Source organism: Gaeumannomyces tritici (assembly GCF_000145635.1).
Source record: "Gaeumannomyces tritici R3-111a-1 unplaced genomic scaffold supercont2.5, whole genome shotgun sequence".
Taxonomy (NCBI): Eukaryota; Fungi; Ascomycota; class Sordariomycetes; order Magnaporthales; family Magnaporthaceae; genus Gaeumannomyces; species Gaeumannomyces tritici.
Genome location: NW_008804549.1, coordinates 2,290,724 through 2,309,146, shown reverse-complemented (window position 1 = coordinate 2,309,146; position 18,423 = coordinate 2,290,724). Strand labels below are relative to the sequence as shown.

At 59.9% G+C, this 18,423-nt stretch overlaps 6 protein-coding genes across 6 annotated transcripts; 3 read left to right on the top strand and 3 right to left on the bottom strand.

The window, feature by feature from the left end:
* Window positions 1–2,168: 2,168 nt before the first annotated feature.
* On the top strand, window positions 2,169–6,538 carry GGTG_09763 (U4/U6 snRNA-associated-splicing factor PRP24). The gene has a single exon (XM_009227622.1). The coding sequence runs from the start codon at window positions 2,413–2,415 to the stop codon at window positions 5,842–5,844; it is 3,432 nt and encodes a 1,143-aa protein (XP_009225886.1). The 5' UTR covers window positions 2,169–2,412; the 3' UTR covers window positions 5,845–6,538.
* Window positions 6,539–6,543: 5 nt separating this feature from the next.
* On the bottom strand, window positions 6,544–7,803 carry GGTG_09762 (hypothetical protein). The gene has a single exon (XM_009227621.1). It carries the CDS (start codon window positions 7,552–7,554, stop codon window positions 6,730–6,732), a length of 825 nt encoding a protein of 274 aa, XP_009225885.1. The 5' UTR covers window positions 7,555–7,803; the 3' UTR covers window positions 6,544–6,729.
* A 291-nt stretch (window positions 7,804–8,094) lies between these two features.
* GGTG_09761 (hypothetical protein) lies at window positions 8,095–10,606 on the bottom strand. The gene is made up of 3 exons (XM_009227620.1): window positions 9,777–10,606; window positions 9,672–9,705; window positions 8,095–9,584 (listed from the first exon to the last, which is right to left on the bottom strand). Exons 1-3 carry the CDS (start codon window positions 9,844–9,846, stop codon window positions 8,405–8,407), a joined length of 1,284 nt encoding a protein of 427 aa, XP_009225884.1. The 5' UTR covers window positions 9,847–10,606; the 3' UTR covers window positions 8,095–8,404.
* Window positions 10,607–11,930: 1,324 nt separating this feature from the next.
* On the top strand, window positions 11,931–16,064 carry GGTG_09760 (C6 transcription factor). Its single transcript, XM_009227619.1, has 3 exons — window positions 11,931–12,766; window positions 13,038–13,062; window positions 13,162–16,064. Exon 3 carries the CDS (start codon window positions 13,538–13,540, stop codon window positions 15,857–15,859), a length of 2,322 nt encoding a protein of 773 aa, XP_009225883.1. The 5' UTR covers window positions 11,931–12,766; window positions 13,038–13,062; window positions 13,162–13,537; the 3' UTR covers window positions 15,860–16,064.
* A 487-nt stretch (window positions 16,065–16,551) lies between these two features.
* GGTG_09759 (3-beta-hydroxysteroid-Delta(8),Delta(7)-isomerase) lies at window positions 16,552–17,715 on the top strand. Its single transcript, XM_009227618.1, has 2 exons — window positions 16,552–16,823; window positions 16,915–17,715. Exons 1-2 carry the CDS (start codon window positions 16,586–16,588, stop codon window positions 17,415–17,417), a joined length of 741 nt encoding a protein of 246 aa, XP_009225882.1. The 5' UTR covers window positions 16,552–16,585; the 3' UTR covers window positions 17,418–17,715.
* A 282-nt stretch (window positions 17,716–17,997) lies between these two features.
* Window positions 17,998–18,312, bottom strand: GGTG_09758 (hypothetical protein; the record flags this gene model as incomplete). Its single annotated transcript, XM_009227617.1, has 1 exon — window positions 17,998–18,312. The coding sequence occupies one exon, from the start codon at window positions 18,310–18,312 to the stop codon at window positions 17,998–18,000; it is 315 nt and encodes a 104-aa protein (XP_009225881.1).
* Window positions 18,313–18,423: the final 111 nt, after the last annotated feature.

Genomic DNA, 18,423 nt, shown 5'->3' with positions numbered 1-18,423 from the left:
CGTTTGCTGACAGGAGCGCGTGTCTCGCGTGCGCCTCGTATCGATTAGCAGATGGGCCGGCCTCTTACAAATGTGACAAAGGACGGGATCCTTCAAACCAAGTCTCTGTGCATGCCGGACGGGATGACAGGGGCAGACAGTCATTCGGCAAGATCGGCATGACCCAAAAGGAATAAACGCGATCAAACACGAAGGCCGACCTATTAATATCTCGGACAGAATGGTGGCTTAAGGCCTGGGCCGGGGATGGAGGGTCCCGGCTCCGCGAGCGACCAACAAGCGACCAAGCGAGAGGCCTCGCAATGGATACCTGGGACTCGCGATGAGCTGGCACCAACCTCCAAAAAAAAAATCCGCACACGTAAATAAAAGGGGCACACTTTGAAGCCAATTTACTCACAACAAATAATAGCCAGCGCCTATTTTTTTATATGCTATCTAATGGGCAGTTATTTTCCCTACGCCGTCTATAATTTTTGAGAGGATCTGAGGCGCGTGTTGTGGCGACGAGGCATTTCAATCAATTGATTTGACTTTGTTTTGTGCGGTTTTTTGTTGGAGGCTGGTGGCTGGGTAGCCGAGACGAAAAGGTGAGGGTGCATGATAGGGCGTGATAACCATGGGTGGACACGGGGTCTTTAATTTCAAATATCTCGTTCGATGCGGGGGACAGAGCCTTGTCCAACACGTCGGGGTCCTTATTCCATCGCACACGTCACGCCAGGAGGAGCAGGCGGGAAACAAGAAAAAGCCTTGGGATGGATGGTAAGAACAATGTCTAGGGCTGTGTGTCATTTCGTCACAACCAGCCCTCCGAAGAGTCGGAGGCTGCTGGTCCATCAGGGGCCAGACCGCTCGTGGCTTGCTCCGGTGTTCTGCTGATCAATTGTTCCTTGTTCGCCCAGCCAAGTGCTCCAAGGCAAGCGGGAGCCTGGAAGTTCCATCGATGGACCCCTTTGTCTGGGCCGCGCGCCTCTGGCCCTCGAAGCTTTCCCCGGCCTCTGGTTTGGCTCTAGCGAGACCTGCGCGGCTCCTCATTCGTTTGTCTTGGCCGTGTCGAGACGCTTCTCAGCTGGGCTTGGTTAGCGCTCGCGGTCCACGGCGGGCTGAGGGGGATCGGCCGCTGCTCCAGTTTTTATTTCGTGGCAAAGCTTCATGGTGGCCCGAGGCTGTTAGGCCACGGCTCCAGCGCTCGATCCAGCCAGAAACAGAAACAGGCAGCAGTCAGTCAGTCAGTCACGTCGTGTGTCTCCCCAGGCCTGCGCAAAGTGGCCTGCATTGTGATCGCCAGAAAACCTGCACCAGCAGCCGCCCGTGGCGTGAGCAGGCACTATTTGTCCCCCGCCCGTTCCGCAAACATGATTGATGTCTGGTGTCTGTCGGCAATGGGGGTGAGAAATGTGGACGCGACACGCTCTCGATATCTGTCCGTCCCCAGTCCATACTAGGACCGTGCAAGCAAAAAGGGCCCCAAAAAGGGCCCATGTCGCCGGGTAACTGCGTGTTGTTGCCCGGCCCAGCCAGCCGGGCGTCTTTGGCCGTCGTCTGGATCGAGCCCCTCAGGCTACGGATGGGGTTGGCCCCAGAAAAGCGTGCTCCATCGTTACAGGTGGCTCAAGAGGAAGGACCCCCAAAAGACCACATAGGGCAGCAGGAGAGCAGGAGCAGGGCGCTTGGTGGGCGTCACACTGTGTGACCGGAGTGGTACCGGCGGTGGGATGCATGTGGCCCCGCCTGGACGCACGCTTTTTGGGGGGCAGATCGCACACTCACACGCTGCCGGCCGCCCCGGCAAGCCTTGCACACCTTGCAGGTAACACCAGGCTGCACTGACCCCAACATTGACCCGCGGAGAAGGTTATGGTGTGTGTGTGTGTGTGCGTGGCTCAGGCCTGGTGGCTCGTACTGTATTCCAGCCAGCTGCTCCAGTCTAGCGCCCCGAAAGCCGTCCTTGCGGCCACCTCTGGGGCTGGGCGAGCCGGGGCCGAATCCCGCCTTGGAATTTTTCTCTCCTAATCCAAACAACAATTTAGACCACTCAGGCGCGGCCGCCAAGGGTGTCTGCCTCAAAACGCTTCTTCGTCCTGACTAGCCGCAAGCTTTTGCTGACTTCTCTCTGCGACCCTGAACTTGCGCCATCGTCGGTCCCAGCCAGCTCAAAGAGGGAGTGAGAGAAAAAAAAAAAAGCTGCGCTGGTTCCAGGCGCCACCACCACGTTCCTTTCCCACCCCGAACATCGCCGTCACCCGCGACAGGCAGATGGTCCCTCCTACTCGATCTCCAACTTGGAAGTGGGTGGTTAGGGATCACTCTGGCTCTTGAGCTCGCCGAGGCTTGCTTCTAGGCTCTGGAGTTGCGCGCCGCGGAGATAGCAGATCCGACTCATTTTTCGCCCTCTGCCTCCCGCCCACGATGAACGACCGAATGCGAGAAGCAAACAGCGCGAGCGCGCCGCCGACATCGGTGCCGCCCCGGTCCCCTCCGTCATCACCACCTGTCGGCGAGGACAGCTGGGTCGACTACATCGACCAGCAGAAGCAGCACGCACGCGACCTCGAGGCTCGCATCCAGGTCCTCGAGCTGTACAAAAAAGCCACGACGGCCGAGCCCGGAAGCCTGCGGATATGGCTGGCTTACTGTGAATACTTTTGGTCGCTCTATCAGAGCTGCCAACACCCCTCTCACCAGATCCCGTGGACGTGGCCCGCCGAAGAACTGCAGATGGCGCGTGAGATATTGTCTCTCGACGCCGCCCTGCGCGTCTGGCAGGAAGGCCACGATGCTACTCAACACCGCCTGGGCGACAGCCATGTGCTCTGGAACCGATGGATCGCCAGGGAGATGGAGCTCCTCTCGCGTACCAAGACGGCCGAGGGTGTTAAGCGCATCACTCACCTCTTCCGCAATCGCCTGCTGAGTCCGCATTCCACCTGGGCCGAGACCTCCCAGGCGTACTCCACCTTCCTATCCGAGTACAACCACGCTGCCTGGGAGAGCTCCATGAAGGACATTTCGGCACGCTCGCAGTCTGTCCGAGACCTTTACGAAAAGCGTGACCCGTACGAGACGAAGCTGGCCAGGGCCGCCAGCGCCGGCGACCTGGACGCTCAGCGCGCCGCCATGAAGGACTACCTCCAGTTCGAGATCGCCATTGCCATCCGGGAGAAAAAGAACCCCAAGCTCGCCATCGAGATCGCCATGGGCCTCTTCTCGCGCGCCCTCACCGGCATCCTCTCCTCCGACGAGACCACCTGGGCCGACTATGCTGTCTTTGTCTCGTCACTCTACCACCGGTTTAGTAGTCCTGAGACGCGCAACCCTGACATGCTGCAGATCATCCCGAGTAGTCCTTCTGTGCTGCAGGGTGCCGTATCTCACTGTCCCTGGTCTGGCCCGCTCTGGGCGCGTTATATCCTGAGTGCAGAGGAGGCTGGCCTGTCCTTCTCGGCCATGGAGCGGATCAAGCATGCAGCAACAGACAACTCGCAGCTCGATCGCGACGGCATGATTGGGGTCGTCGAGATGTACGCTGCGTGGTGTGGTTATCTGAAGCGGTCGGCCTTGGACCCTGCCGCGTCCGAGGAGACGACCGATCTCGCCGACTCTGGCCTCCTTGCTGCCCTCGAGGCCGTGCAGGTCTGGGGCGAGCGCCGGTTCGGCAACGCCTACGTTGGTGATCCTGACTTCCGCCTCGAGCGGGTCCTGGTGGGCTACCTCACCGAGAAGCACGGCGCTATCGAGGAAGCTCGAGCTCAGTGGCTGAGGCTTGCCGACAAGCCACTATATGCTGCCAGTTACAACTTTTGGCTGCAATACTACGCATGGGAGATCCAGCTCTTCCAGGTTGAGAAGGGTAAGAGGCGCAGCCCTACCCCGGGCCCCTCGCTTCCGCCGAGGGCTTCGCCGCGTTCGCCTGCCCACGCGACAGATGTGCTGCAGCGCGCTCTGAAGAGGAAGGATCTTGACTGGCCCGAGAGGATCATCGAGATCTACCTGCAGCACTGCAACAACCACGAGACACCCGAGAACCTGCGGCTCGCCTATGACTTTGTGCATCGGACCAAGAAGCAGCTGGAGCAGCGCCGGAAGGATGAAGCTACCGCCGCCGCCGCCGCTGCTGCTGCCGCCTACGCCGCCCCGACCGCCGCGCCAACCCAACAGTCCGAGGCTGAGGCCCAAGGCTCGCCTTCGGCCGCGTCCAAGAGGAAGCGCGGGGACACACCCGATCGCGTCGAAGAAGGTGCGAACAAGCGGGCCAGGAATCAAGCTGATGACGCGACCAGCTCCGGTGTCCAGGCCGACGAGGACTTGTCCTCGCAGGCCGGTGCTACCCAGAAGCGGGACCGGGAGCACACGTCCGTCATCGTCATGAACCTGCCGGCTGACACGACACAGACCAGGGTCCGGCAGTACTTCCGTGAGTACGGCCACGTCAATAACCTTCTGCTCCGCAAGGTCGATGATGGCCAATCCGCCGTTGCCGTCGTCGAGTTTCGTTCCCCCGACGACGCTCGATCCGCCCTCCTGCGCGACGGCAAATACTTTGGACAGCAGATCGTCGGCGTCAAGCCCGCAGATCGTCTGACCCTGTTTGTCACAAACTACCCACCGACGGCCGACGAGTCCTACATCCGGAACCTCTTCACCGACTGCGGCGAGATGCTCGATGTGCGCTGGCCCAGCCTCAAGTTCAACACCCACCGTCGCTTCTGCTACGTCACCTTCCGCGAGCCCGAGGGCGCCGCAGAGGCCACCAAGCTCGACGGCCGCGTTTTGGAGGGCAGGTTCAAGCTGAGTGCAAAGTACTCGGACCCGGCTCAGAAGAAGGCTCGTGAGGGCGCGACCTCGGAGGGCAGAGAGGTCAAGGTGCAGAACCTCCCATCCGACGCGAACGATGAGGCTGTCAAAGAGCTATTTGGCAAGTATGGAAAGATCCAAACGGTCCGAATCTTGCGCAACATGGCGGGCAAGTCACAGGGAACTGGCTTCGTCGTGTTCGAGACCAAATCTGAGGCCGAAGCCGCGGCCGCGGAGCTCAACATGGCCAAGATGCGTAGCAGCATTCTCACGGTGGAGACTACTAAGGTGACCAACTTCAAGCCGATCGCGCGCGCCGTCAACTCGGCTTCTCCAGCACCCTCTCCCGCTAGCGACAAGGAAGGGGACGTGGCCACGACCGACGATGCGGGCGCCGACCGCCAGAGCGGAAACGGAAGCAAGGAGTCCCGCGATCTCCGCACCTTTGCACTGCTCGGCCTGCCGGATACGGTCAATGACTCTCGTGTGAGGGCGCTGGTGGAGCAACACGGTGCCGTGACCAAGCTCATTCTCCGCCCCGATCATGCCGGGGCCATTGTCGAGATGAAGGAGGAGGCGGCCGTCGGCAAGGTGCAGCTCGCGCTCCGGGGCTCCGAGCTAGGTGGCCGCGCCATTCGAACCGGTACCGTTGCAGAGCTGCTGTCCGAGAAGGCCGAGCATCGCACCGACCGCATCGACCAACCTGCGGCCACCGGCAAAGCTACCCCGCAGAACAAGACGGTTGCCGATGGTGGCGAGAAGAAGAAGGCAAACAGCCTGATGATGCAACCTGCTCGTCTCCATCGCCCTGTGCTCGGCCAGAACAAGCCCAAGCGCGGACTCGGCTTCGTGAAAGCGGTCGCGCCGCGCCCTGTGCCCAATGCTCAACCCCCTTCGGCCACATCGACGAACGGAGCGGCTACTGTTGCGCCCAAGAGCAACGCACAGTTCAGAGACATGTTCCTCTCCAGCGGACGCGACAAGAAGGATTCCGGTGACGCCAAACAGGAGACGGCCGGTGACAAGGGAAAACCTGTGGACAACTAGGCCCCTGTCTTCGGAGGTGCTCAAAACGGCGCTTGACGATCAACTCAACACATACCTGGCGACGATCCTGCAGACTATAATGCATGACAACTGCAGCACCCAAACCCATTCGTTTACAAGTTCATTTTTCTCTTCATTTCCGAGGATTTGTGTGGGCGACGCCCGCTTGTACTAACAACTAGAAACATTTTGCTGTTGGGGCTTGAGGGATTTACCTTATCCATTCTGGTGCCGTGAGAATTTACTTATACCCCTTTTCTGTCCTCTCGCTTTCTACACATGTTCTTCTTACTTCTTTTTTTTATTTTTTTATTTATTTTATTTATTTTACTGGGCGGCGGGTGTAGGGCCAGGAAGGGCGATCTGATGGAGGCGGACGGGTGATTGGGTTTGCGAACGACGTGCTTTCGTTTTATTCTTCCATTTGTGTCTCATTACCTCGGCGGATGCTTTGCGTCGGGGACGGCAAATATTGCACTCCTGCATAGTCCGAGGTAGTTTGGTCGGGCCCTGGGATTAATGGGCAATACGCGATGGATGATTTTAGGCATCTTGAGATTGGCGGCTCTGATCTTTTTGGCGACAAGATTGCCTCGTCGACTTTGGGTCAAGGGGTGCGTCTCTCTTTGGCGTGGGGATCGAAAAGGGCCTGCTTCGTTATCGATCAGAAATGGCAATCTCGGCCGGGGGGGGGGGGGGGGGGGGGGGGGCAACCCCATGAATGTCTTGATTTTTTTGCGAGCCGTCACGATTAAATTCCATGGAGATATTACAGAGCCAAGTGAAAAAGAGACGCAGAAAGCAAAGACACCCGTGCCCACGAACCATATTTTTCACACTTGCATATAATCTACATGATCCGTCCCAGTCACCAACAACACCCCCTCACTGCAGGTTGACAAACAGGCCGCCGTCGACCAGCAGCTGCGCGCCCGTGACGTAGCCACTCAGCTCGTCGGACGCGAGGAAGACGGCCGGGCCGGCCATGTCGGCGGGCTCGCCCGTGCGGCCGAGCGGGATGCGGCCCTCCATGTACCTGCGCTTGGCGTCGTCGGCCAGGTCCGCCTCGTTGAGCTGCGTCTTGATGGTGCCCGGCAGCAGCGCGTTGCACCGTATGCCGTGCCCGCCCAGCGCCACCGCGGTGCTCTGCATCAGCGAGAGCACGCCCGCCTTCGTGGGCGTGTAGTGCGTCTGCAGGCCTCCCCCGACGAGCGCGCTGATGCTGCTGACGCCGATTATGGAGCCCCCCGGCGGCGACTGGCCCCGGGCCATCTGGCGCGCCGCGGCCTGCACGACGTAGAAGGCGCCGTCGAGGTTGGTACGCACCGTGTCGGCGAACAGGTCGGCGCCCAGGTCCAGAAAGGGCGCGAAGGCGCACACGCCCGCGTTGGAGACGCACACGTCGAGCCGGCCCGTGTTGAAGGCTGCCAGGGCGTGCTGGACCAGCGCCGTGCCCGTTGCCGGGTCGCGCACGTCGCCGGCCAGGTGGGTGAGGCGGCCGACGGACGACGATGAGGACGCGGCGGACTGGAGGGCGGCGGCCTCGGCCACGAGCGACTCGAGGTGCACGCGGTCCTTCTCCAGCCCCAGGTGGTTGACGGCGACGTGGCAGCCCTGGCGGAGGAAGCCGAGGGCGATGGCGCGCCCGATGCCCGTCGTGCCGCCCGTGATGATGGCCGTCTTGCCGGCGAGGATGTTGGTGCAGGGCATGGCTGCGGCGAGGCGTTGCTGGGTGTTTTTGCCTTTTTTTTTTCTTTCTTTTGTTGGCTTTGGAAAAGGAAAAGAGATGAGAAGATTTTAGGGTGGTTTCGAGGGCAACGAGCAACCGAGCTCCAACACAACACACCCCGTTAAACGTAGCTGGCTCCTCGTCTATCGCCCGTCGCCCGCGGTGAATCGCAGGCCGAGATGGATGTCATGTGGGGTTTGCGATCTGGGGGGCGTGGGAAATTGAGCCCGTTGCTCTGCAGCGGAAAGAAAGCACATGCATCTTGAAATCAAATCACTTCATCTCAAGTCTACGGCAAAAGTCACGTCCAGTCTCTGTTTTGGGCAGTTCTACAGTAGTAAAACGCCCCGGCTTCACACCACAGAACCGGGTCAACCCTCCGCAGCGTCGGCGTCAGACAGCTCTTTCTCACTTACAACGGCAGTGTGGCCCAGCATAATACTCGGGCAATACACAGATATCATCGCCGCCCACTTGCCGGCCAGGCACCCAACCCAAAGTGGACTCTTCAGCCAGCCCCTCAGCGGGGGCCTCCGCCGTCATGCGGGGAGTTTAGCCTCGTCGAGTAGGGGTGACCCCGCGATCCTCGGGGTGCTTTACAGCGAGATTCAATTGATGTTTCGGGCCACCGCCACGTCATTGCCCATTGCCTGCCAGAGGGGCCTGGACATCCATAGTATGCCTCGGATTTTTGGCTAGGACTGGGGTATGTTTTCATTCTGTCGAGATGATGTGGATGCATACGAACTGCCTGCCACCTCCTAAACCAATAGGATGAAAAAAAAAGTCCAATAAAAAAAGTCCATATCAAAAACGCCGACCGGCCTCTCACTACTTCTGTTCTTCAACCTTGGCGCCGTTGGCTGGGACGTCACCACTAATCAGCGCCTTGGCGGGAGCGGGATTCAGGAGCAGGTTGGCCGGGATCATCTTGGACCGCGCGGTAGGGTTGAGCGTCAGGCCGAAGCCGGGCCTGTCCAGGTCGGCCGTGGTCAGGAAGCCCTTTGTGGGTATGACCTCGTCGGTGAAGAGGTCGCCAAAGACGGGCAGCACGCTCTTGCCGTCGGGCGAGTTGGCCAGGTACTCCTGGAACGGCGTGTTTGGCTGCGAAATGACAAAGTGGTAGCTGTACGGCCCGCTGGCGTGCGGCACTACGGGAATGTCGTAGGCGGCCGCCATGGCCGAGACCTTGAGCAGCTCCGTCAGGCCGCCGAGCCACATGACGTCGGGCTGGATGATGTCGAGGTTGCGGCCCTCGACGAGCTTGCGGAACCCGTATCGCGAGTACTCGTGCTCGCCCGTCGTGAACTTGAGCGTCGGGTGCGCGCGCTTGATCTGCGCGAACCCGTCCGTGTCGTCGGGGCTCAGGCACTCCTCCCACCAGTTGATGTCGAGGTCCAGGCACGCCTTTGCGATCTCGATCGTGTACGACACGTTGAGCGACATGTAGCAGTCAACCATGAGGGGGAAGTCCGGGCCGACGGCCTCGCGGTGCTTGCGCAGGAACTCGACGTTCTTGCGGAGCCCCGCGTGGCCCTCCTCGGGGCAGTACGGCAGCGGAACCTTGGCGCCCCAGAACCCCATGGCCTTGGCCGCCGTTGGCTCCGGGCCGGTGCAGTAAAAGTCCAGGCGGTCCTTGGTGGCGCCCCCGATGAGCTTGTACACGGGCTCGTTCCGGATCTTGCCCAGGAGGTCCCAGATGGCCAGGTCGATGACCGAGATGACGGCCGTGGCCAGGCCCTTGCGCCCGTAGAACATGGACGCCCTGTACATCTGCTCGAACAGGTGGTTGGTGTTCCTGGGGTCGGCCCCGATTAGGAACCGCTCAAAGTGCTGGTGCACGAGCCAGCACGCCGGCGGGCCGCCGAAGCCAGTCGCGTAGCCGACCGTGCCATCGCTGGCCTCGATCTCCACGAAGAAGGAGCCGAGCACGTTGATGCCCCAGCTGGTCCGCGAGCTGCGGTATTTCTCCCACCTCGAGCAGGGGGTCGAAATGGGCGAGTCGATCAGCCTGCAGGTGGTGTAAGTCTTTGCTATCCTGTAAACGTGTGCGGTAGACGCTGTGGAGCTTTCAAAGGGGTCGAGGGCTACGTCTTACCAGTGGCCGCCTTTGACGTTGTGGTAATCACCGCCTGTACGCCAATCAACATTTTGCCGTCGCCGGGGCAGATCACAAGCAGCGCCACGCAAAGATACGACTTACCTGAACCGACACCTTCAATCACAAAGGAGCGCACCTCCTTGATTGTGGGGAAGTCCCTGACGGAAGACATGGCGAGGGGTGGTGGTAAGGTGATGATGATAAAGTTGATGGATGAGAGAGAAAGGACAGGAAGTAAGAAGGACAGAGTCGCCGAAGGAAGACACCCTGTTATACACACAAACCCCACGCGTTCGACTGGCCTTTGAATTAAAACACCCAGATGGCGAGATCACAGCGGCCCAGGCTACAAGAAAAAAGAAGAATGCCACCAGGTATCGTTAGAAGTGAATTATATGAGCAAAGCCATGCGCTTCTCCCTTGCAGGCTATCTGGAAGACCTTGCCAGATTCGAGATAAAGAGGTTAAGCCAGCATAGAGGAGGTGCGTGGAGGTGAAATATGGTGGAGGGAAAGGGATGGATGCTGCTGGTCCAGAAGCTCAGAGCTTGAACTCTGTTAGGTCGAGAGGTGGGGGCTTGATGTCGGTGGTTGATGCCCCGACATTAGTTCACTTATGGGGCAGGAAGCCCGAAAAGCAGGACGACTAATGCTGCTCTTTCCCGGGATAGCCGCCGATGCCCCTGCAACGGGGAATGGATGGTGAGCCCCACACGGCTCGGCTCTTGTTGCTTGCGGTTGGTGATAAGTGCCCGGCAAGGTAGACGCGCGTCTTGCAGCAGTCTCGGTTGTAAGAATACAGAGCATGGAGGTAGCAAGACGGCGAGTAAGACAGCCAAGGGCCGCTACCCAAGCCGGCCAAGGCCTTCGAGCTACCAACGCACCGTAATGCCGCACATGTCACCACCCACATCAACGAGAGGCGAGACTCGGGCTGATATATCATTTATCACATTGGGTCGAGAGCGGACAACAGCAACCACGGGTGTTCCTCGCATGCTATGTGGGCAGGTCAAATTCGCGGCTTGCTGCTGCTGCATGTACACACAGCGAGCTATTCCCGAAGGCCACTCATCTCAGCGGCTGTTCCCCCATGCTGTGGCTCCGCCTGTTTCGGTCACGCTCCCCGGAATATGCGGATTGGGCAGTCGTTTGATGCAGAAGCGGGATGTTGTGCGGCACTACAAACCAGATAGCCAATATCGACTGCCATGGTTGTCGCGCCCTTTCCCTGTTCTCAGTCGTTTCTCTCCCTTTGTATTCTCGGCCGTCGGTTTGGGATGCAGGAACCGAGCCGGGCTTCGAAACCGGTGAAGGGTACCACAAGACAGCAAACGGAAACGCCCGGATGTCCAAGGCGGCTAGCTGATTGGCCGGATAATTGTTGCGAGGGATCCCGGCTGGGTGAGGTGAGCATAACCCAGGTCCCCGGTACTTCGTTGAATGCGTACCACCAAAGGTCGGTCGTCGCCCGTGTAGCCATGGATGACGCCCGCTGCGTGCTTAAACGGAGATAAGCGTGCTGACCTGGCTCTTGGGACTGCACGCTGTGCCACGGCCGAGGCGCCTCGTGATGCCCGTCACGTCTAGTTACTTGTTGCCTTCCGTGCTTAGGTGCGCTTCAAGCCGTCGTAGGATGCCTTGTGCATCCCCGCAATACGTGGGAGAAGAGCAACCACCGGCTCCGGCCTCGTTGACGAAGCGAAATAGCAGCCGTGAGCTTGTTTCCACGAGAGTGTCAGATAAACGGAGGGCCGGCCCGCGTTACGCAACCCAGCGCAGCGGTCGGGTTGCATAGCACACTTGTTGGGGTTGCTCAATGGGGTTGCTCGATGGGGTGACAGTCGATGCTGCCTCGCACAAGAAGAGCCAGTCGTAAGGCCTCCATTGTTTGGTAGCGCTACCTACCAGCCTCGCAGGTTCACCGGATCCCGAGACATGCTGGTGCGCTCAGCGTCGCTAGTCTCGTCGCCTGAGCATGAGGTTGTCGCGAGAAAGACCTAACGAGGTGGTGTCTTGGCAAGAACTTGGGGAAAGGAAAAATCTGGAAATGACCGAAACCCCTGCAGGTTTTCCCCGCACGCAGCGTCGCTGCTTCCCCGGTAAACGACTTTGCGGGCCAATCAGTTGAGCAACCAGCGCTGGTCTGCACCCTGGCCCTTCTCCACCGGACGGGTCCCAAGAGCCATGGCCAGCGGGGATCAGCGATGGCACACCTCAGTCCTACAGCGCCCGCGCTCGCTGACGGCTGGGGCTGGCTCAATTTTCCTCCTCGCCGTCCTGCGCTTCCCCAAGAGTCAATCGTCCAGGGAGCATTCATGCGGCGAGCCGTCCGATCTGTGGCAAGACAACAGCCGTAGATTGCACAAGGAAGGCTGGCAGCGTGTGTTTGAGGCGGCTATCATGACGGCTGGGACACGGCGACGACCCCATAGCACCTCCTCCCTCGCGTGTGCACAAAACCCCGAGGTCGGAAAGGGGAGCAGGCCCAGGACCCTCTCCAGGACCCTCTCCAGGACCAGGGGCCACTACGAGACATCGAATCCGACCTCGCACAGGGGGGCCACGCGTGATCTCGTCCCCTTCTCCCCCAAGCTGCATCGCCCACCTCGCCTCTTCACCTCCCGGTCTCACCCTCCCGAGCCACCGACCCGGTCCAGAGCCCGCTCAAAGGCGCCTCGCCCGAGCCCACGGCCCCGGCCTTGCCCACACCCTCTCTGCCCATCATTGACCCGAGACTCCGCGGCCCGCGACACACGGTTCCGTTTGCCGAACCTGAGCCTCTTTTCCGAAGTCTGCCCATCCCCATCCTCCACTCGGGTTCCCCCCCTTGTCTCCATCAGGAATGATGCACCCTGGCCTGCGCCACGGCATCAGCAGCACCAGCCAGCAGCAAAAGTCGTCTCCAACCGCCACGCCCGACCAGCACCATCAACAACACCACCAAACAGCAGCCGAGCCCCCACCTGTCTTGGGCCCGGACAGCGGCGACGATGCCAACGTCTTGACTGGGGACGACCGCTCCGATAATGACCTCGACGACCATCTCGAGCCCACTCGGAACGGCAAGCGGAAAAGGCCCATTTCTGTCTCGTATGTTCGGTCCATCTTATCACTGCCCCTTGACGCCCCCTTGACGCCCTATCACCGTCTTCCAGCGGAGACTCTATTGGCCTGCTTTTCCGTCCGCCGCTCTTTTTGTACCTTGTAACTGCCCAAGTCCAAGCCCTTTCTATCCGGCCATGTCCACTACTGCCACGCCAGCGGATCATGATGTTCCGGCCCCAGATAGCTTGGACGGGCCTTCTCCGCGCCCACCCGAAGACCGACAGGTCGAGGCTATAGCTGACCATGATACACCCAGGTGTGAGCTCTGCAAGCAGAGAAAAGTGAGTTTGGTGACTGTGACTCGTTTTTACAACCCTCATGTCGAGTCCTTGTCTTATTTTTCTACGCATCAACGTGCGCTGAAGACAAGACACGAGCAGACACCCAAGTATCGAGCTGCAGCTGTCCAGCCTATCAGGCGCACAACACGCCCCGTGCTGTGTGTGGCCGTGGTACATGCTATAAATCGTATCAAGAGAATCCCTGAGGCCCTACCTCGGGGGTTGGCAGCAATCACACTATAGGCATTCTGCACACTACGGCATTGTTGCATTTGCTAACACAAAGCCAACAATCTAGGTGAAATGTGACCGGGACCAACCATCATGCGGGTGGTGCACGCGCAATGGCGCCATCTGCGAATACAAAGAGCGCAAGAAACCTGGGCTGCGAGCTGGCTATGGACGAGAGCTGGAACAGCGTCTGGACAGGCTCGAGTCCATCCTGCGAACTCATCAGGAGATTCTCCGGCCATCCATGGACGGGCCGGGTGTCTACGGAGCTGCGACCTTCCGTCAAGGGGCCAACGCAGCACAGAGCGTGCGCGACAGCATCCATAGTGACCAGGACACTTCCATGGACATCCTACCCCCGCTATTCCCTCGCCCAGACAGCATGCGCACGCCTCGGACAGAAACAGCTCTCTTTGTACAAAAGCCATCCGCATATGCACCTGCACCGCCTGGGCAGTCTCAGAACCTGGAATTTGCAAACCTGGGAGGCCACACCCCGACCCCGCACGATGGATTCCAGGCTCAGGCTGGGCCTGCAGGCATCTCGCCGTCGGGAGTATCACCAGGGCACATGGGAGCGGCGGGCATCTCGAGTGCGGCGGCCCAGGAGTACTATGGCGCGGGCTCTACGGGGCCATCAACGTCTGGAGGTGCAATTCACTCGCCCAATTCGACCAAGTCTCAGAGCCAGACCCAAATATCGTCAGACCAAGAGTTCCCGCCATATGACATGCTCTACGCGCTCGCCGACCTGTACTTCAAGCACGTCAACACATGGTGCCCGATACTGAACCGCAAGATAACGCTTGCGTCGCTGTTCGACTCGGCGTCCACGATCGACGAGACGGACAAGATCCTGCTACACGCCATAGTTGCCACAACCCTCCGGTTTTCAACCGACTCTAGGCTGACGGAAGAGAGCCGGCGGCGGTATCACGACGTGTCGAAAAAGAGAGTTCTCCTGTACGGCATGGAGAACTCGTCGGTGAAGGCGCTGCAGGCACTGGTGATACTTGCGCTGGATCTCTGCGGCGACGGCAACGGGCCGCCCGGATGGAACATCATGGCGCTCATAACTCGATCGGTGGTGCAGCTAGGACTTGCCGTGGAGAGCAACTCATTTTCCGTATCCCCAAACTACACTTCCATATACACCCTCAGGGCCATGATCCTCCCCGAGCCCAGAGACTTTATCGAGGAGGAATCGCGGCGCCGACTGTTCTGGATGGTTTATCTCCTCGACCGCTATGCCACAATCCCGACAGCCTTTGAGTTTGCGCTAGACGACAAGGAGATCGACCGCAAGCTGCCGTGCCGCGACGACCTCTGGCTCAAGAACCAAAAGGTAGAAACGCGCTGGTTCCGGACTGAGCACCGCTACGACGAATCGGCGCCACCAGACTACGAGGCAAACAAGCCCGAGAACCTCGGAGCCTTTAGCTACTACGTCGAGGTGCTCACGATTCTGTCGCAGATTCACAAGTTCCTGAAGCAGCCGGTCGACATATCCGCCGTCAGCGACGTGGAGGACTGGAAGCTGCGGTACAAGGAGCTGGACAGCACCTTGGCCAAGTGGAAGTTTGACCTCCCCGGCGAGTACAGCTCCATGGCCAAGCTGTTCCAGCCAGGGGTTGCCAAGACGCTCAATTGCGGGTGGGTAATGCTTCACGCGACCTACCACACGGCTGCGATCCGGCTGCATTCGTCGGCAGCCTATCCGACCACGCGCTCGCCCATATTCACGCCGTCCTACTCGGCCTCGCAGCGCTGCCACGACGCGGTCGAAAACATCGCGGCGCTCGGCGACTTTGTGGTCACCAATGGCCTGCTGCCGAAGCTCGGGCCGCCCTTCGCCTTCACCTTGTGGGTGGCCGCGCGACTCCTGCTGGTGCACGGGTCGACGGTGGAGCACAAGGTCAGCCCGCAGATCGGCTTCTTCGTGGACGCGCTCCGTGAGATGAGCCGGTACTGGCCCGTGGCGCGGCGGTACTGCGAGCTGCTGCAACGCGTGCTGGACGAGTACCACGACGCGGCCCGCCACGGCGACAGCGTCACGCCAAGCAGCGTCAAGATCCTGGCCGACATGCGCCGCACCGCCTTTGACCTTGATTTCCTCATCAGTCGCCAGCCGCATCACATGGCGCTGACGGCAACTGGCGGCAGTAGTGCCGCTTGTGCTGGCAGTAGCGGCGTCAGCGTAAATGGCGCTGGCAGTCATGGCCCCGGCGCCCCGGGACCTGGCGGCGCGCCGGTCTCGGGGCCGTACAGCCGCTACCCAAGCATCACTCCGGCCAGGACGCCACAGCCCAATGAGCTGGAGTACCTTGACGTTTTCGACTTCTTCAACTACCCCCGGCTGGCGGCGGGAGTCCCCGGCGACCATCCTTCCGGAGTCCAGGGGAATATCGGCGGCGTGGGCGGTGCTGGTGGCAGGGAGAGCGGAGACGTGGCGGTCGGCGGCGGCAGTGGACCTGGGCCCAACGAGTTCAACATCGAGGACTTTATGGTGGACGCCAACCACGATTGGCTGTACAAGCAGGAAGGAGGCGGGAAATTCATGAGCTGACGGGGCTGTGTTGATGGAATGTTGGGCATTGTCATTGGAGGGGTTAGGTGTTTGTTTATTTCCTTTGTGGACATGTGCATGGATGGGTATTTGTGCACGTTGCTGGCACAGTAGCATGGAGGAAACCAGGGAACATTAATGATACCTATTGCGGCTTACGCCAAGGAGCAGCCCTGCCATTGTCGTCGCCGTAAAGGAAGGCCCGTGTTGACCCGCGGACCTGACCATGGTGATGGTCCGATACGGAAGACGGCTTGCCGACCCACCTAGGCCCGCCCGCCCAGGCCACCAACCGATGACAGAGCATTTGGCGGCCGATGGCACTAATGCTAGGTGATGACAGCAAAGCCTCGGCATTGAGGCCTTGCGATTCGACGCCCACCACCCGTAGCGCCGACTGTTGTGGCCTCGACAAACTTTGCTGGGCAAGGTTCGGTGAAATTACCGATCCGTCTGGCCGCTTTTTTCTTTATTTCTTGTCAAGTTCAGATGAGCATCTCTCAGTGTCCGAGACGCTTTGCTATAAGTACATCTCAAGATCCAGCATTCCAGACCGAGAGGAGGAGCAGATCCCAAAGTTGGTTCATCATACCGGCCCAAAACATATTGATCTTTGTCTTGAAAGTATAACAACAATAACAAAACCCCCGCCATCTCAACAGCCGCAACAGCCACCACCATCACAACCATCACAACCATCACAACCATCACAACCAACCACCCACCATGGCCGAAAACATGTCATCCGCCCACCCCTACTCGCCCGTGGGCGTCGAGATCCCCGGCTACGTCGCCAACACCCTGACGACGCCCGCCATCTTCGCCATCTTCGCATCCACGCTGTCGGCCGTGCTGCTGCCCGCCGCGTACCGCATCAGGCGGGCGCGGCCGGACCTGCCCGCCGGCGAGATGGCCACGGCCATGTGGTTCGTGGCGTGCGCCGTCATCCACTTTTTCCTCGAAGGTGATTTTTTTCCCTTCTCCTTTTTTTTTACCACTTCTCCCCCTATTTTACACCAACTGACCCCTCCCATCTCATCCCTTCCCCTCAACAGGCTACTACGCCCTCAACTTCCGCGACATTGCCTCCCAGTCGGCCGTGCCGGCGCAGCTATGGAAGGAGTACAGCCTCTCGGACTCGCGCTACCTGCTGCGGGACCCCTTCATGGTGCCCATGGAGGGCGTGACCGCCTTTGTCTGGGGCCCGCTCTCGGCCGTCCTGGCCCTGCTGGTCGTCACGGGACACCCGCTCCGCCACCCGCTCCAGCTGCTCGTCAGCGCCGGCCAGTTCTACGGCGACGTGCTCTACTACGGCAACTTCATGATGCACGAGCGGGTCTGGGGCCGCGACCACTGCCGCCCCGAGCCCTACTACTTTTGGTGCTACTACGTCTTCATGAACGCCATCTGGATCGTCGTGCCCGGGTTCCTCGCCTTCTCGAGCATCAGGGCCTCGGCCCGCGCTTTTGCCGTTGCTGATAGGGCGGCGGCGGCGGCGGCGGCGGCGTCGTCGTCGTCGTCGGCGGCGGGTAAGGGCGGCAAGAAGGCCTCGAGCTGATGTGGCGTTTGTGTTGTAAGTAAGGCTTGGAGGCAAAGAGTCGATATGCAAGGGGAGAGGGGATATTGCCGAGCAAGGAAGCCGTTTTGGAAAAATCAGCAGGTCCAATGGGCAAGCAACACAGCATAGGCGTGCGAGTAGCCATAATAATCACCATGTCTTGGGGCTCGCCCGTCCAGGTGACCAGCGGGCGCAGCCGAAGAGGGCTATGTCAAAGGGTACTGTAGACCCTTGTTAGATGACTGGCATGAAAGCTTGACCTACGCTTGATTCTCTTTCTAGAAACGCTAGCCCCGACGTGTTGCTGCACACACATGGTGGCCAATCTGCGCCCGCTCCACCCAATGTAACCCCCACCGCCCTCTACCCGGTGATTCAAAAGTACGTGTTATACATGGAAGGATTCGGTGGGCTGATTCCACCGCCAAAACGGGTCTCGTTTTTCATGACCCTTCTCTCTGCCTGCCTGCTGTTTCCACCACTCTAGCCTCCAGGCCCAGGCAGACCCGAATATCTCCATCCCTTACGTCCCCTCATTCCCATGGCATGGCAACATGCAGGCCGCCGCCGCCGCCCCTCCCTATAGCACGGCCCCCTGGCTCGCGAGTGAGCCTTGCGTGATAGCGAGGGGCTTGTACTCGACCATCTTCTTCTTGCGCTTCTTGATCTGCCGCGTCTCGTCCTCCGGGTCCGTCATGTACGACCACTCGTCGCTGTCGCGCCGCGGCGGCCGCGCGTCCATGACGGCCTGCCCGCGTTCCGCCGCCGGCGACTTGAAGGCCGCCTTGACCCTGGAGAAGAGTGACGGCTTGCCGCCCGCGGCGGCCTTGGCTTTGCCAACCAGCTCCGAGGAGGACGCTGCGTAAATGCTGGAGCTTGTATCTTTGCTTGCCATGTTGGTATATGGCGACTTTCGGGACGTGTGTGTGTGTGTGTGTGTGTGTGTGTGTGTGTGTGTGTGTGTGTGTGTGTGTGTGTGTGTGTGTGTGTCGTCGTCGTGTGTGTG

Bases quoted from the DNA above. Each gene is read 5' to 3' on its own strand.
- GGTG_09763 (XM_009227622.1), top strand. From the start codon at position 2,413: ATGAACGACCGAATGCGAGAAGCAAACAGCGCGAGCGCGCCGCCGACA.
- GGTG_09762 (XM_009227621.1), bottom strand. From the start codon at position 7,554: ATGCCCTGCACCAACATCCTCGCCGGCAAGACGGCCATCATCACGGGC.
- GGTG_09761 (XM_009227620.1), bottom strand. From the start codon at position 9,846: ATGTCTTCCGTCAGGGACTTCCCCACAATCAAGGAGGTGCGCTCCTTT. The intron at 9,706-9,776 runs GTAAGTCGTATC...ATTGGCGTACAG, and splicing joins GATTGAAGGTGTCGGTTCAG to GCGGTGATTACCACAACGTC. The intron at 9,585-9,671 runs GTAAGACGTAGC...CACCACCTGCAG, and splicing joins AACGTCAAAGGCGGCCACTG to GCTGATCGACTCGCCCATTT.
- GGTG_09760 (XM_009227619.1), top strand. From the start codon at position 13,538: ATGGACGGGCCGGGTGTCTACGGAGCTGCGACCTTCCGTCAAGGGGCC.
- GGTG_09759 (XM_009227618.1), top strand. From the start codon at position 16,586: ATGGCCGAAAACATGTCATCCGCCCACCCCTACTCGCCCGTGGGCGTC. The intron at 16,824-16,914 runs GTGATTTTTTTC...TCCCCTCAACAG, and splicing joins CATCCACTTTTTCCTCGAAG to GCTACTACGCCCTCAACTTC.